Source organism: Sarcophilus harrisii, chromosome 2 (assembly GCF_902635505.1).
Source record: "Sarcophilus harrisii chromosome 2, mSarHar1.11, whole genome shotgun sequence".
In the NCBI taxonomy this organism is placed as follows: domain Eukaryota; kingdom Metazoa; phylum Chordata; class Mammalia; order Dasyuromorphia; family Dasyuridae; genus Sarcophilus; species Sarcophilus harrisii.
In genome coordinates this window covers 435,512,094-435,528,479 of record NC_045427.1, presented here as the reverse complement: position 1 = coordinate 435,528,479, position 16,386 = coordinate 435,512,094, and the positions used below count along the sequence as shown (strand labels likewise).

At 43.1% G+C, this 16,386-nt stretch overlaps 2 protein-coding genes across 6 annotated transcripts in view; one reads left to right on the top strand and one right to left on the bottom strand.

The window, feature by feature from the left end:
- RAD21L1 (RAD21 cohesin complex component like 1) overlaps window positions 1-7,185 on the bottom strand; it is a 63,939-nt gene extending 56,754 nt beyond the window's left edge. For 2 of the 3 annotated variants that reach the window (XM_031954158.1, XM_031954156.1), the window contains exon 1: window positions 6,191-6,770. The gene's annotated coding sequence lies outside the window, so the exon portion shown is untranslated. Of the gene's footprint in view, window positions 1-6,190; window positions 6,771-7,120 lie in introns of those variants that run through there. The other variant, XM_031954157.1, reaches the window with a different exon arrangement.
- A 373-nt stretch (window positions 7,186-7,558) lies between these two features.
- On the top strand, window positions 7,559-15,188 carry TMEM74B (transmembrane protein 74B). Of its 3 annotated transcripts, none has more exons than XM_031954161.1 (2): window positions 7,559-8,368; window positions 12,783-12,801. In XM_031954161.1, exons 1-2 carry the CDS (start codon window positions 7,575-7,577, stop codon window positions 12,787-12,789), a joined length of 801 nt encoding a protein of 266 aa, XP_031810021.1. In that variant the 5' UTR covers window positions 7,559-7,574; the 3' UTR covers window positions 12,790-12,801. The 3 variants fall into 3 exon arrangements, with proteins under 3 accessions (XP_031810021.1, XP_031810023.1, XP_031810022.1); XM_031954163.1 differs by having other exon boundaries at window positions 7,667-7,744; window positions 12,783-15,188; XM_031954162.1 differs by having other exon boundaries at window positions 7,749-8,368; window positions 12,783-15,188.
- Window positions 15,189-16,386: the final 1,198 nt, after the last annotated feature.

Here is a 16,386-nt window from a genome sequence, read left to right as displayed (position 1 = left end):
TCCTCTCTCTCTCATCTTCACTCACCTACTATTTGTTGGCTTCTCTGCTGTCTACAAACATTCTCAAGCCCCCCATCCTTAAAAATCCTCCCTTCATCCTCTCAGTCCTATAACTGTCCTTCCTTTCGCTGCTAAATTACTCATTACCACTACTTCCTCAGTATCCTTTTATTCAATTTCTTGCAATCTGGCTTCTTTTTCGACCACTCTATTGAAGCAGCTTTTTCAAGGGTTTAAAGACCTCTTAATTTCTAAATCTAATGACTTCTACTTAGCTCTCCTTTTCTTTGGTTGTCAGTAGGAAGCCATACTACTGACCAATCCTTTTGAATACTTTCTCTAACATCTCTTTCACTTTATTCTCTTTCTACTTGATGGTTTATTGTCCTCAGTTGTTCCATAAACGTGTATGTCCCCTAAGGCCCTAACCTGAACCCTTTCTTCTTTCTTTATACTCTCTCCTGTGATTTTATCCTCTTCTATGATTCCAGTTACCATCTTAATGCACAAGACCTCAAAATATATACTTTTAGATGCAATTTCTTCTTCGAGTATCAGCGTTTTATCTTCAACTCTCTATTGGGCATCTTCCCTAAAAAACTCTACTAGTACATAAAACTTAACATGTCCAAAACTGAAGTCATCATCCCCTAAACTTCCCTTTTCTCTCAAATTACCCATTTTTATTGATGACGTCACCATTTCCCAGATATCTAGACCTGAAACCTTGGAATAATTTTTGACTTTTTTCTCTCCCTCATTCTCTACATTCAGTTAATATCCCCATTCTACTAATTCCACCTCCACAATATCTGTCCAATCTGTTCTCTCTCTCAATTCACACTGAAATCACCTGAGTGGTGGTGATGATAAGCCTTCATCATCCTTTGCCTGCAATATTATAAAAGTCATAGAATATGTGTCCTATCTCTAATCTCTCCCCTTTCCAATACACCCGTTACACAGTTTATTTTTTTTTTTTTTTCATTACACAGTTTAAAAGAATCTTGTCACAAGTCTAATCATATTACTCTCTTAATTTAAAAAAAAATCAGTGGTTCCCTATGACTTTTTTTTGAACAATCAGACTTAAGTGACTTGCCAGGTTCATATCACTAATAAATGTTTGAGGTCACATTTGAACTCAGGTCCTCTTGGATTTGGGATTAATGTTCTATCTAGTTACTGTATCATCTAGCTGCCTTACCTTCCATATTACATATAGAATAAGGTAAAAATGATTTTATTTTGCATTTAAGACCCTCTACGATTTGGTCTCAACCTGCCTTTTGAGACCTACTTCACTTATTCCCTTCACACATTCTATATTCCAGCTAAATTCCACTCTACCACTAGCCTCAATAACTGAAATACATTCCCTCCTTCTTCATCTGTAATGTTTGGGCTAGCTTTCTGGAGGATCTCGGAACCAGACTGAGTCCTTGGTCTTAGTGGAGAAGTGATGAAGGCAGAAAAGCCATCACGAGGCTGGTCAAAAATAAAATGTCCCATTTCTAGTCCTTCTTACCCCTTAAATGCCCTATTATAATTACATCATTACAGCATACTAATTATGCGGGAACTAGAGAACCATTACATCACCATACTAAATACGAATTATATGTAAACTAGAGAACCATTATCTCATCAATTCCACTGAGTTAACACCTTGTTGTAAGTATCCTTGTTTCAAGTTTACTTCTCCAAAGTTCTGGCCCTCTACATTCATCTCTATTTTTCAATATCTTTTTTTCTTCAAAGTTCAGGATAGGCAATTCCTCAGTATCACAGAATTTCATAATTGAAAGAAACCTCAGAAAATTTCCAGCCCAACCCAACTTTTAACAGTAACACCACCCAAAATGGTCATCCTAACTCTTCTGAAGAACCACTTACTGTTACCTCCACCTATTGATGATTACCTCAGGAAACTTTGAAAATGTTTCATTACCATTAGGAACCTTCACAGGCTCACATTCTGCATCCTGTTAACCTACCCCCAAATAGGCTGTTGATTAATTAACTGGCAAGAGAAGGAAATGCATAATTTTTTTTTTTTTACCAGGTGGCACTGAACTCAAATGACCAGTTTACTTGAATAGGCTCTCCCAATGACTTCAGCATCTCTAGCTCCTTATAGATAGAGTTTAATCTATAAATTCGTATCCTATCTCCTCCTGTCTTTAGTTTCTCTGTCTTCTTTGTGCAGTGATCTCTAGCCTGAGGTTTAACTGATCTGGAGTTATAGAAATGAAATAACTACTCCAAATGTAAAAAAAAAAAAAAAAAAACCCACCAGATTCATTCATAAGACTCAGGTAACACACTTATCAGTGACAGTCAACATTTCTCTTCCTGTGCACTGTGTTGCCCATCACTCCCAAACTTCTTCCCACCCCAGTTAGTTCTGGGCAAAATTAAGGGAAGGAATTTTGCATCTGAAATTGTTGGGACTACTCTAAAACAATGGTCAAACTGGGACAACAGCTAGGCTTTGGGAAGGTCTCCTGATTCAAACTCAATAGCTACTGAGGTCTAATACCTCTCCCCTCCTAATTCTACTTCTGGTCTGTCTCTCCACCACATCTTTATCTTGTCTCTGCTCAAAGTTGGTGATAGTATCCAGCAATCCAAGATCTGTCCTCCACTGTTTTCAGCTCAAACTGCAGCTGTTCTGTGGCATTACTATAGTCAACAAGTAGTTGGAAGAGACCATCAAAAGCTCTGTTTCTCTTCTGCTTCTGATTGTATGGGATGGAATGGAAAGATCAGTTGCTAGTCTCTTTCATTAGAAATTGGAAAGAGGCAAAAGGGGAAAGGACCAGACTCCCCACAAAATCTTTTATCCCTTTTATCTTTATCCTTCTCTAGGGTAATACTAAGGTATTACTAATTCTATGTTACATTTCTCTGGCTCATTTTCTTTTATGGAGACCTTCAGCAAACCTCCATTTCCTAAAGAAATAAAACATGTTGCTGACACAAGCTGACAACTTCCCTTACATTGAGCCTAAATCTGCTTCCCAAGAGCTTTCACCCATCTCTTCCTTGGTCCCAACATGGCAGAGCAGATAAAATCTAATTTTATTTTCATATGGCAGTCTTTCAAATACTTAAAGATGGCAATCAAAGTTTCCCTAAGTTTTCCTGTTTTCAGGCTAAAAATTCTCAGTTCTTTCTATTAATCTCTCTATGACATTTCCAGTCATCTAATTATCTTGGTTGCCCTTCTCTGCATTTGTCCCAGCTTTTCATTGTTCTTCATAAAATTAGGTACCCTTTTCCTTTTTCATTACTATGGCAAGGAAGGAATTTATTAATCAAAGAAAAGATGAGATAGGTCATAAGAGAGAAAAACAGGCAACTTCAATTACATGAACTTTAAAAAAAAACTTTGGCTTTTAGAAATAATAAAAGTAAAATAAATAACATGAAAGCCATGGGTTGTAATATAGTAATAATAATAGCTTTTAGGTAATAAAAATGTAAAGGAATTAAAAACAATGATGACAAAACAAAAACTGAAACTGATTAATGAGAAAAATATTTGTATTAAAACTCTGTTTTTCTCCCAGACCCATAATTTTATTCTTGTTGGGTATGTCTGTCAAGGAAACTCCCTTTAGCAATGTTCAATGGTCACATTCATCAGTTTTTTCACTAGGGTCCTCTTAACTTTTCTTGTGTTTTAATTCTCTGTTAATCATTTTTGTTCTATCCTCAGTACAAAGATCTTGTTCCTTGGCAGAAAAAAATTTAAAAAAGCATTGAGTAGTTCAGCCTTCTTTCCATCTACGCCAGCAGCAATCCCATCCCTTCTTTTATCTTCTTTTTATAGTTTAAAATAAAAAGCTCCTTTAATTACTGTAAGCATTTGTTACCAGCCTGCTCAGCTAAAGCTTTACTACTTCTGACATTTTTACAGAACTGTATCCTTTTATATTAATTCTTAGTAACTTTCTTTTGCTTCAATCTTCTATACATGTATTTTAAAAAAATAAAACTGATAAATTATTACAATCACAACAGTCTAAAGATAGTCCCTCCCTTTCTTCTTCATTAGAATCATTTATATTTGTGTCTTAGAATTCTCATTCTTGACAATTAGCTCTTCTTCTACCTATTTTGTCTAATTTCAGCGTGTAGGACCCTATGTTTCTTTTCTCTGAACTGTTTGAAATTGGATTTTTAAAATCTTAGACTATATTTCAGTTAATGCCTAGATTTACTCTCCTTTTCTATCCTGTATTCTAAGATGCAGTGGTCACTTCTCCAAGTGACCACTTCTCCTATCTAGTTTGCTATCCAATTTCTTTTTATTTGTCAAAATTAGGTCTAGAGCTATAGTTAGTTTTTTTTTTTTTCTGATTCCTTTACTTTTTGAAGACTAAGGCAAATAAAGGATTTACGTTTTTAGAGGAGAGAAAAAGGGCTCTAGCAGAAATCTAATGAAGTTTTCCATCATGTTTCCATGCTATATTTTCTGTTTCCTGAATTCTTTATGTCCTCCTTCTGTCCAGATGGTTAACAGCATGCTCCCATGACAACATTGCTTCTGTTTGTTGCTCTATTTACCCTTACCTAATGTTTTCTATTATGCTTACTGGATTTCTTCAAGTAAGGATATTGTCTTAAAATACAATGCTGTTCTACCACCTTTTTATGTAGTTTGCCCTTTTTGAATAAGGAATATCTTGCCAAAAGCCAATCTTTTTAAGACTAATATTCTCCTGCAAATGCTATGTAACTGTGAAACATGGAACTATCTTTGAAGAATCAAAATTATGGGCTAATCAGGTCAGTTGAGAAATGTAGGAGCAAACAGGCTTGCAAAGTATTAATGAGTACATCAGTCAGAAAGCATATGATAGAGAATCCACTATGGAAGATTTATGGGAGACTAGGAAAAAATTATAGAAGAAAGTGTATCATAGAAAGAAAATCCACTATGGAAGTTTTATTAAAGGCCTTAGACAAAACAATATAGGATGAGATATGAATGAGCTGTGAAATATACTGTTGGAGGAGATACCCACATTCAATGAGATCACAGATGCACTGAAGAGTAAGAAATGTTCCTTCTGTAGCCATATTCCTTTTGAATATTATATAATCTTCCAAAGCCATATTCTAGTCATAATTCCCATACTACCAAGTCTCAGTGGTACCTATGAGGATGGATATTCTTCACTAAGATCTTTGATTCTCTTTATTACCCTTACTCTGAGCAATTGTGTATGGAGATCTGAAGCTACCAGTTTTGTTGCTGACTGTTCTTGGGTATTGTTTCCTGTGAACTACTCCATCTTGCTAATATTCTTCTACCTTTACTGTACCTACTATTTTCTGTGGTTTATATATGGGCAGTTTTCTCCATCTATTCTTTTTAGTTTATTCTCTTTAGTTTAGAGCCTTCCTGGTCAGATTCTTCTTTGAAGCTTTTCATGATCCATCTAACTGAAAGTAATGTCTTTCTCCTCAAAGTTTCCCAGGGTCCTTTGTTTAGATCTGTCCTTTGACCCTTTGGTACCCTACTCTATTAATTATTTATTTATTATTCATCTCCTGCAGCAGGGATTTTAAACCAGAGAGTCACAAGCTTGTTTTTAAAACTTTTGATGACTATATTAGTATGATTGTTTTATTTTTATAGTTCTACATATGAATTTTTTTTCTGAAAAGTGATCCATAGATTTCCCCAGACTGACAAGAGTATCAATTATGAGTTCCTGCCCTGGTAGAATATAAGGTTTTTCAGGGCAAAAACTGTGCCATTTTTCATTTTTAAATCCCCATCACCTAGGACAGTACCTTACACATCATAGATACCTGGCAAATGTTTGTGGAATTGAAACCAATTGAATGATCCATGAGATCTTAGTTCAGGCACCACTGTCTTTCTAATGGCATCTTTACTGGATTGCTGGTTTAGTCTCTAGAAAGATATAATGCATGGAACTTTGTCTTGTGGACTCAGTTTCTCTGATCATAGAAGTGGCTGCTATGCACTCAAACTGGAATGCCAGTGTGGATATATGAGGTCAGTCTACAAAAGTATTTTCAGACCCTCACATGAATTGGAAGTAGTGTGAGTCCCATATGGTCTTGTCATCATCAACTCGTAATGATTGATATTACTGGGAAAAAATACAACTCTCCAGGAAATATAAAAACTTCTTCTGAAACTTACCTTGTTTTTTTCCTTCTTTCCTTCACTGTCTATACGTATCTGGAAAAGTTCTACTGGAAAATCCACAGTTCCTATATGTTTGATCTGGAAGGAGTCAGATGAGGTTTAAGACCCATATTCTCTGAAAGAGGGTGGGGTAGTGGGACATGAACCCAATAAATCTAGAGGATACAGATAGCATTTTTCTTCATATGTCCTTTGTAATTATACCATCATAACGGTGGCCATATCTAGCACTTAAAAAGGAATATCAAGTTGTACATAACAGATGTGCAGCTTCATGGGCAATCGTCTTTTTTTATTACACTGTTATGGAATTGTTTGTTTCATTCCATAAATTAAAAATTAAATAAAAATAAATGAATTTCATTTTTATATTTTCCACCATTCCAGGGTGGAATGGGACTTTAAGTAAAAGAGAAGTCAAGAGTGAGAGGTTTGCAGTCATTACTTTTCCCTACAAACCCACCCTTTCGTTGTTCTTGTCGCGTCTGACACTTTAAGAACTCATCTGGAGTTTTCTTGGCAAAAATACTAGAGTGTAGTTTGTAATTTCTTTCAGCAACTCATTTTACAGACGAGGAAACTGAGGCAAACAGGATTGCGTGATTTGCCCAAGATCACAGCGCTCCTGAGTGTCTGAGGCCAGATTTAACTCCATCTGACTCCAGGCCTGGCGCGCTACCCGATCTCCATCTCAAGTGCTCAAATGGACTGTCTGTGCCCTGGCTGTGGCAGGCCTTTCGCGCTCCGGTGGAACCGCTCAGGCCCGGTGGAATACACTGAACCTTGACCTCCACACCACGATGTCATTAATCTTCTTTGGGAAGGGTGAACAACAGAAGGTTTGGAGGGAGTGTGCGTGCGCGCGCGCGTGTGTGGGGGGGGGTGCCTGGGTTTCTGTAGGCACCGAAAGGGACACTTTCTCACCAGGACTCGGAGTCCATGAAGCCATTTTCCTCCATTCGGTGAGGCTGAGCGCCCCGGGATCAGCGTCAGTGCTCCCAGACCAACCCTTCTTCGGGCAGGGGCTGCGTCTAGCACAAGGAGAAGGAGAGGTTGCACGGGGCGGCGGAAAGAGCACTTTCCGCCGCCGCCGCCGGCTGCGCGGCTTCGGACAGTCCCCTCCGCCTCCCTGACGCCTGGCCCTTTCCGCATCCCGGATCAGGGGAGGAGTGAGCGAGAGGCCCGGAGTGACAGCCCTGAAAAGGACAGGCGCAGGCAGGCCCCCGCGGAGGGCTCGGTGGTTCCAGCCCGGGCCTGCGGAGAACTCTCTAGGGCTCCCCTCCCCAGCAGGGACCCCTCACTCCTTGATGCGCAGCGTCGCCCTCTGTATCTTTGAGCAGGCCCCTCCGGTCAGGGCGGCTCCTCCTCACCCTCCCGGATGCAGAAGAGAAGAGACAGCTTAGCCGCCGGCGTGTTTGGGAGCGCCTGGGCATGGGGCTGGAGGAGAAGACAGATGTCAGCGCCGCAAAGCGGACTCTTCATAATGGCCTGGCGGAAAGGGACTTTAGGACGCCAACCCACGGCTTCCCTTGTTTGCGAATCTCTGAAGTGGGTACTCGGGAAAGGGACTTTGCTCCTATTCCGCCTCAAGAGGGCGCCCGGGGCCCGCGCCACCTCGTGGAGTCCCGTGAAACCCCAGAGACCTCTTCTACCTCCGGGGTCCCCTGGCTCTGCCGGGCCCCCCCTCCCCCCTCACTCCTCACTCTCCCCTCGCTGCCATCGCGCGCGCTGGGGGCAGAGCCTCACTAGCCGACTGCCCGGGCGCTCCGGGGCTGGGGCGGGGAGCGAAGCAGGGCAGCGCCCGGGCCCCGGCTATAAAGGATGGTTGGGGCGGACCGGGACCCGCCAGACAGCGAGGGTGTCCCCGCGCCGTGCTCGGGCCTGCTCCGGGGGCCCTGGGGGAGGGGCGGGGCGGGGAAAGGTAGCGGCTCGCGGGCTCGAGGAGTGCGGCGGCTGGTGCAATAGACACCCTGGGGACCCCCCGGAGAGCAGGCCCCCCTCCCCCTCCCGAGGCCCCCGGGGCCCAGCGCGCTGCCAGGAGCCGGAGGAGGGGAGGACCCGCTCTCCGGCGCGCTGCCTCCGCTACTCCGTAATTTCCAGCCCCCCCCCTCCCCCCCCGCCGCCCTCATCAGCCGCTCGCTGGGCGCCCAGCTTGCTCCGGTCCCCTCGCAGGTACGTAGGACCCTGACTCGAGCCTGAGCCGCCCCCGGGCTCCCTCCCTTCTGGGCGCCTGGCGGGGCGGCTGCGGGGAGAGGAGGAGGAGGAGGAGGAGGAGGAGGGCCGAGTGCGGAGCCGGCTCGGGCCGCGGCTGAGCTCTCCGGGATCGGAGCTACCGGAGAGAGGCCGACGGGACCGGCGCCCAGGCACCCCGGGCCGGTAGGGGGTGGGGGCGGGGAGGGGGGCAGCCCGGTCACTCGCTTCTTCCGCACCCGGGCCGGGAGCGGCCGAGCCCGCGCGGGGCCCGGACAGCTTCACTCCGGGGCGGGAGGGGCGCAGGTTTGGTGTCCTTGGCTGGGGAGGGGCCGGCGGCGCTCGGAACCGGGGGTTCGGGGGGCTCGCCCCGCACCTTCCCTTGCCTGACCTCGGTCTGGAAGCACAAGGGCGCCCAGAGGGAGGGCGCCCAGAGGGAGGGCGCAGGGGGGAGGGCGGAGCCGGCGGCTCTGAGCGCTCCGCACTCCGGGTGGGTCCCGAGCCCCCCTCGCCCAGAGCGCGGCCCCCGGCTTCTTCTCCCGAGGCCTCGGACCCCAGCCTGTCCCCCTCCCCCCGCCCCCGGGGGCTGGGCCGGGGGCTCGGGAGGGGCAGGCAGGAGGAGGCCAGGAGCGAGGGGGCGTGAGCCAGCGCAGAAGGGAGGATGCGCGCGCGTGTGTGTGCTTCCAACTTCCCATTCCTGTGTGTGTAACTACTGAGTCTCTGCGAATGTGTGTGCGTGCCAGAGGGTGTTTGCGTGTGTCTGTATCTGGCTTTTGTCTCCGCGTATCTGCGTGTGCGGGCAGCTGTCTTTGCATGGGCCCGACACGGTGTTCCTGTGTGTTACCCACCTTTGTGTGCTTTTGGATTTCTGAGCGAGAGCTTGTCTGTCTGTGTGCATGAGACACAGTGTCTGTCTCTCTCCGAGATCCGCGTTCTCTCTGACAATGTGAGGAGTGCCTGGCACTTACATAGGGCTTTAAGGTTTGCGAAGTGCTTTACAAACATACTCTCATTTAACCATCAGCCCAACTTTGGGGGACAGGGGTTTCAGGTATCATTGTTCCCATTTCACTGACAAGAAAACTGAGGCTTGGGAAAGTCAGACTTGTCCCTGGTCACAAGATGGAAGCAGAATTAAAATATCTTTTTGACTCCAAATCTAGCCCCCTGCTTATTAACCCCCACATTTATGTAGTATGTCTATTTCTGCAATTATCCCTTCATATGAGAGTATATGTAAAACACTGTTGTCTTGTGTTTCTGTATGACAGTATGTCTTCCCTATGTGATTCTGTTTCTAGGGTGCATGTGTATATCTAGGAGTCAATGTCTATGTGTTTGTGTGTGAGTGCAAATAGGTAATAGCTTCATTTTAGCTCAGGGCTTCTTTATCTCTTGTCATTTGAAGAAAAAAAAGTTCTGAGCTGGAACTGAGTGAGATGCCAATTCAAAAAAAAAAATGTTGATGAATTGGATTACCTTTTGGCACAGGAACCTGAGCTAAATTACTGTATGTGTATGAGCGTGAATGTATGTGTGTGTTTAGAAAGTGGAGATGGGATGTAATTTTCTGGGCCAGTCTCAGACTGGTGTTGGTGGAGGGTATGGGGCTTCCCCGGGCCCTGGGAGCCAGGCAAGGCTGGAGACACAGTGGCTCCTATATAGTTTCCATTTTCCTTTTCTGAATAGATCTCTGTCTGGCACACACTGTACAGAGTAAGCTACTGAAATCAAACCCCACTGGATGCAGCATGAATTTAGAAAGAGTTCTTTTGAAGGGAACACTCTGTATTTGAGGTGTCTAGTCAGCCCACCCAGATATACCAAGACTTATAAACACTGCTAGAAATATGGATGCTTGGTCCCGCGGAGTTGAGAATCCAGCTTGGCTTGCAGTCAGATCTAGATTCTAGTCTGGGCTTGGCCACCAGCTCCTGTGGCCTGGGCAAATCATTTCCTCTCTCTAAGGCCTCAGTTTCCTAGTCCAACCCTTCCTTTTACAATCTGTAAGTCTATGAATTTCTGCAGCTTCTTGGCCACCATCCAACCCACCAAAAATGTGAGTTCAAAAAGGAAATAATAAAAATATGGTTTACAAAGTAGTTTCCTGATAGCAGTCCCATGAAGTGCTTTAGTAGAAGTATTCTTTTTTATTGCATTTGTGATTTTATCTATGGAAGCAGCTCCATATGAAGAGCGCCTATACTAGGAAAGATTGTTACCTTTTTCTGCAACTTGTAAGTTTAGATGGTTGCCTCAGATGCTGAGAGGTTAAGTAATTTGTCTGCGGTCACACAGCATGTGTTATAAGTCACATTTGAACTTTTCTTACTCTAAAACTAGTTTTATCATCTGTTACAACAGGCTTAGTCTTCACACAAGTATTTCTTCCATTAACAAATGAAGAAACTGAGGCTTTGAGAGGTTTATAACAACTTGTGCACGGTCACACAGCTAATGAGAATTTGAGTCCACATGCAAACCCAGATGTCCTAAATCCGGGGGCCTTTCTGTAGTAAGAAAGGAGGATAAAGTAGGTGGAAGGAAAGATGAGGAAAAACCAAGGACAAAAAGGTGTAAAGATTGGGGCATGGCAGAGAAAGAACCATTAAGAATGATCCGGCATATCTGATGGTAATCCTAATTAGATTAGCAACAATGTGGTAAAGTGGAAGGACCCATGGGTGTTGGAACCAGAGAACCAGGGCTTGAATCCTAGGTCTACATACCCATGTGACCAAGACAAGGCACATCATCCTTCCTTTAATCTAGTCACCTATAAAATGGCCATAACTGTGTGGCACAAAAACCTGCTAGATATGGACTCAGAGGATACAGATCTGAAAGTCAGTTATGTTGCCACTTGTATAATTGTGAGTGAAGGACTTATCTTAGTTTTTTCATCAGGAAATTGAGGGGGTTAGATCAGATGTTACTAAGATCTCTTCTAGCCTTAAATCTAGATCAATTTTATATTGTCTATATCACTGCCAGGACACTTGTAAAGTGCTACAGAAATGTGACTGTGAGTTTTTGAATTCATAAATAGGGAGAGACTTCCTTGTCTCCTTGAGCTGGCCATGACAGAGGTAGATATTTCTTGATGATCTGAATTGCAGCAATCTGCCCTGCTGAAGAAAGCTTTCTTGGGATGGAATCAGGCTACTTGGCTTCTTATCTCTGCTACTCCCCTGGGGTGTGATTAACTGGGAGTCCTGTCTTCTATTTGTAAAATGGGTGGTCCTAGTTATGAGTGTAAAATGGGTAGTAGTGAGTGTGTATATGTATGTGTGGGGTGGGAGAGGTCAGGGTGGTGGGGCAAGGATTAGTGCTTTTTTTCTCCCTTAGAAAGAGAGAATGCTAAATGTAGTAGATATGTGAATTGCTTAGTATAGTCTATATTTTCCCCTGGAACTTTAAGACTTGATGAATAAATAACTCTTGAATTGGATAGAGAGTTAATCCACATGACTTGTAAATGGCCCTTCCAGCTTTGGGATTTGAGGATCTCATTTCTTTATGTACTACACTCTTCAATCTCTTGCTGTCTCTCTTACCTACTTCATTCCCTCTTCTGATAGTTTAATCAGAAACCGTCTCTGTGTATGTATCTGAGTGTGAATCTGTGACTCTATGTGTCCATGTGCATATACATATTTATGTGCATATTTCTGTCCAGATATCTGGGCCATCATTCAGATATATGGCCATATTTGTGAATAACTGTGCACACAAATGTACATTAGTGGGGAAGCAGTTTGATGTAGTATTAGAATAAATACTAGGCAAGTTCTTTCCCTGTGTCTCAGTTTCTTCATCTGTATAATGGGTTTATTAGTTCTTGCCTTCCCTCCCTCCCAGAGCTGTTGTGAGAATTAAATGAGATAATTAATATAAAGTGCTTTGTAAACCTTAAGATGTTAATCAGTCCAAGTGCTATTAGTGTCATGTCTCCTCCACCACAGTCCCTCAATACTTCATGGTAACAGGGAGATAACAAACTGTGGTGGGTCCTAAAGAGCTGCAGAAGCTTTGGTGACAGTCTGTGCCTCTTCTGAAGGCCAGCTTGGCTAAGTGTATAAGGATGGTCACCTGTGATGAGTATTCTCAGCCACAGCAACTCTTGAAGACCATCTTCTGAGGGGTGGTAGGATCATGAGATGCCCCAGTGGAGTTTGAATACATCCAATTGACGACCAATCCTTAATCTATGTATTTCTGTGTGTTTGTGTATACATACGTATTGTACTTTGCTGCTTGTGTGTGCGTGTGCATGTATACATATGTGCATGGAGTATGAGGCTCCCTTCATTTTCTGAGATCTCTTTCTAAGACACAGACACAACTTTTGCTCCCTCTCCTTCTCTGTCCCTGCCTGGTTTGTTCTGTCTTCCAGCCGCTGAGGGGTTAAGAGGGATGAACTGGATAACTACTTTCCAATGGCCTCCTCTTCCTCCCTGGAACTAAGGACCCTTGGCAATGGGCCCAGGGCCCCCAAACGAACACTCTCACAATGGACATCAGCACCAGAAGGGAGGCCCAGCCCCTCACCCCTGCAGAGAGAGGGAATCGAGAATACTTGCTTTTCTGAGGAGGAGGAACAGGAGACCTGTTTCAAGAGTCAACAGGAGGCTGTTCCTGGCAGCTCATCCAGTCCACATGGCGATGGCTCCTCACACCCCCATTCCCAGAGAGACGACCTTTCTCCAAGGTCAGAAGAGGGCATGGGGACGGAGACCGCAGGCCACTCTGTAGACTATGGCTTCATCTTTGCCTTAGTCTTCTTGGTGAGTGGAATCCTGTTGGTGGTGGTAGCCTATGCTATTCCCCGGGAAGCCAGGGTGAACCCAGACACAGTATCGGCTCGGGAGATGGAGAGGTTGGAAATGTATTATGCCCGTCTGGGTTCCCACTTGGACAAGTGTATCATTGCTGGATTGGGCCTCCTTACCTTGGGGGGCATGCTGCTGTCCATCCTACTGATGGTGTCTCTCGTCAAAGGGGAACTCTACCGAAGGAGAAACTTGGCTGAGTCCAGAGGCCCTCGAAAAACTTATGGTTCTATAAACCTGAGGATGAGGCAGCTTAATGGGGATGGGGTTCAGGTGCTGGTGGAAAATGAGGTCGTCCAGTTGACACACTCTCACCCAATCCATCCAGGAACCTACACTTCTCTCTCCCCTCCCCTAAACATGTGTGATGGTGGCACAGTCTGTGGGTAGCACAGTTGTGATAGGGATGGGTAAACTGATAGGATAGGTTTGCATGTCCTGTCAGTATCTAAAATTACCTATCTTTACTTCCTTTGGAGAAGATTATTTATGTGGACAACTGGCCCTGGAATTCCAGCTTTCAGATTCTGGGTGGGGCCAGAGTATATCCAGAGGTAATCAAAGGTACTATCAACAAGCTTGTGCTAAGGGTGACAATCCAGTCCAATGGTGTTTTGCTACCAGTATGGTTCAGTGATGGAAAGAACATCAAAGCGGCTAGCAGTTAGTTACCTGTGCCATATTCTAGGCTCCAACCTCATGGAAAATAATGATTTGTAAGATTTGTAACCAGCAGTTGCCTATTCCTCTTACCCAAAGTGAAGCAGCCATGATCTCCTGGCTTACCCTTCCTGCGTAAAAGGCACAGGGTGGTCTTGTTTCAGATCTTAGGGTCTAATTTTCTGCAGTGACATAATCAGATTTAGCAATAGTGACTTCTTAGCAAATATTTCAGGATTGCAGACCTGAAGAATGAGGTTCTCTTTAAAACAAGGAGCATGATGTGTTTGGGGAGTATTTCATGTGGTGAGCAAGTTTCTCTTCTTTGCAATGCCCATTATGATTCTAGGAGAAGAAAAGATAGATATTGAATCCATAAACCTTCTCCATACCAGCAAAATGCCACCTTACTTCCTTTTAGGGGAAAAATGTTTTGTCCATCTCTCCAGAATCATTGAATTTTAGAATTAATTACACTTCCATACTCTCTACTTTTCACACAAGATTTCCCAAACCCTACTCCTAGTTCCAGATCCTTTCTGCTACTTTTGGGAGAGAATAACTTCAGTACTGAAAGGAACTGGATCTTTGGAAAATTGAAAGAATGTTGAACTGGAAAGCAAGAGATGAAATCCTTTCTGAGCCTCCCTCAAAAAGAGAGGGCTGAAAAGATGAAAAGCACATTTTATTTTTTTTTTTATTTTTATTGCATGGATGGTTTGAAGTCAGATTTCCTGGAACCTGAAGATGTTCTCTAGTCCATTTCATTTTCTCTAAGCAGAAGTACATCTATGTTATCCCTCAAATGATGAAGAGTCTAGAGATGTCCTCTAGGCTATCCCCAAAGATCTGTAGGAAAGGAAAGTGGTTTATAAGGATTGATGAAGACAATGGCTCTGGCAGATATCTGTTTCTGTTTATGACTTAGGTGGGGGATAAGAAATTGTTCATAGAGTCACAGAATATGAAAACTGAAAGGGGGCTTTATGAAACATCTAGTCAAGTTCAGTTAGATTTGGTTCTGATATGTAAAGGGGGTGTGATTGACTAAGAACAATGCCTTGGGATAATAAAACTTTCTCCAACACGGGATTCTGAAATCTACAATGGTCATGAGATTCCAAATTCTATCATGCTTATGGGGTTCTGTGAGTGTGTCAAGTTTCTTCCTAGGTTCAATGAGGATTGGCCAAATCCCCAAGTTTACAAAACCTCTCATATTTAGCTACAATGTGAATTATTTTAAACCGATGTCCTCATGAAGGGATATGGACCTCTCAATTCAACAATAAAAAATAAAAATAATCATACCAACTGTATGAATTTGTGTGACAGGAGACCTCTTTGGGGAACAAACCCTGTTAAATCTGGGACCATCAATTCAAATCAATTTGGATGTGATGAAATGTGTTTAGGGGCTGTCTAAAGATTAAATCTGAGTCTTAGAAATCTGCCTTGCATTGCATTGCAAAACTGTTCAAGAGAAAGCATTTAATAGAATTAGGCAGTTACCTCCTAAATAATAAGATACTCTCCCTTACATTTAGTTAGTGCTTGTCATAAGATATTTTTTACTTATATCTCATTTTATCCTTAATCCATTTGCTGATGGGTAATATGAGTACTAAAACCTCCATTTTATAGATTAAAAAGTAATTGAGACTTAAGTGGAAAAGGCTAGAAAACTCCAGGGTTCCAACCTGTTGTGACACTCTCCAGTGAGTTTCTATGATGTGCCTAACCTGCTGGGTCATCTGCCTGTGGAAGATGGAAAGGGAAGAAAAGGGAGTAACATACCCCCATTGGAACTCTGGAAAAGAACCATATTTTAAAATTATAAACTTTTTTTTTTTTTTTTAATGGAGTAGACTCTAAAAACCATTTAGTGCAACTCCTTTGTTTAGATTTAACTAAACTTAAAAAAATGCACATCCTCCCTCCCCAAACAACATTAAGTGCCTATTATGTTCAAGACACTGTGCTAGGGGCAGCTAGATGGCGCAGTGAGTGGATAGAGCACCAACCCTGAAGTCAGAAGGACCCAAATCCAATTTGGTCTCAGAAACTTGTAGTTCCTAGCTGTGTGACCCTTGACAAGTCACTTAACTCTGATTGCCTCAGAGAAGAAAAAATAGATCTAGGGATACAAAAACAAATATCTTTTTGAAAGAATTCTGGATTTGGAGTCAGGAAGACCTGGCTTCTAATCCTAATTAGAATAATTTGACTTTTATCAACTATGTGATTGTAGGCAATTCACTTAAATCTGAGTCTCAGATTCCTCTCTTGTAAAATGTGAATAGCTACCAGGGGGGTGAAGATTAAATATAAGAACTTTATATATATATATTCACAACTTAAAATATTGTATAAGCTAGTAGTTATCTCATCATCATCATATTTTGTAGGATTAGAGTTTTACTTTCCAAGGTCACACAGCTAGTGAGTAGCCAAACTTATGCTGAAATCCTGATTTTCTGACTCCAAGGCTCCTTTAACTCTGCTGTG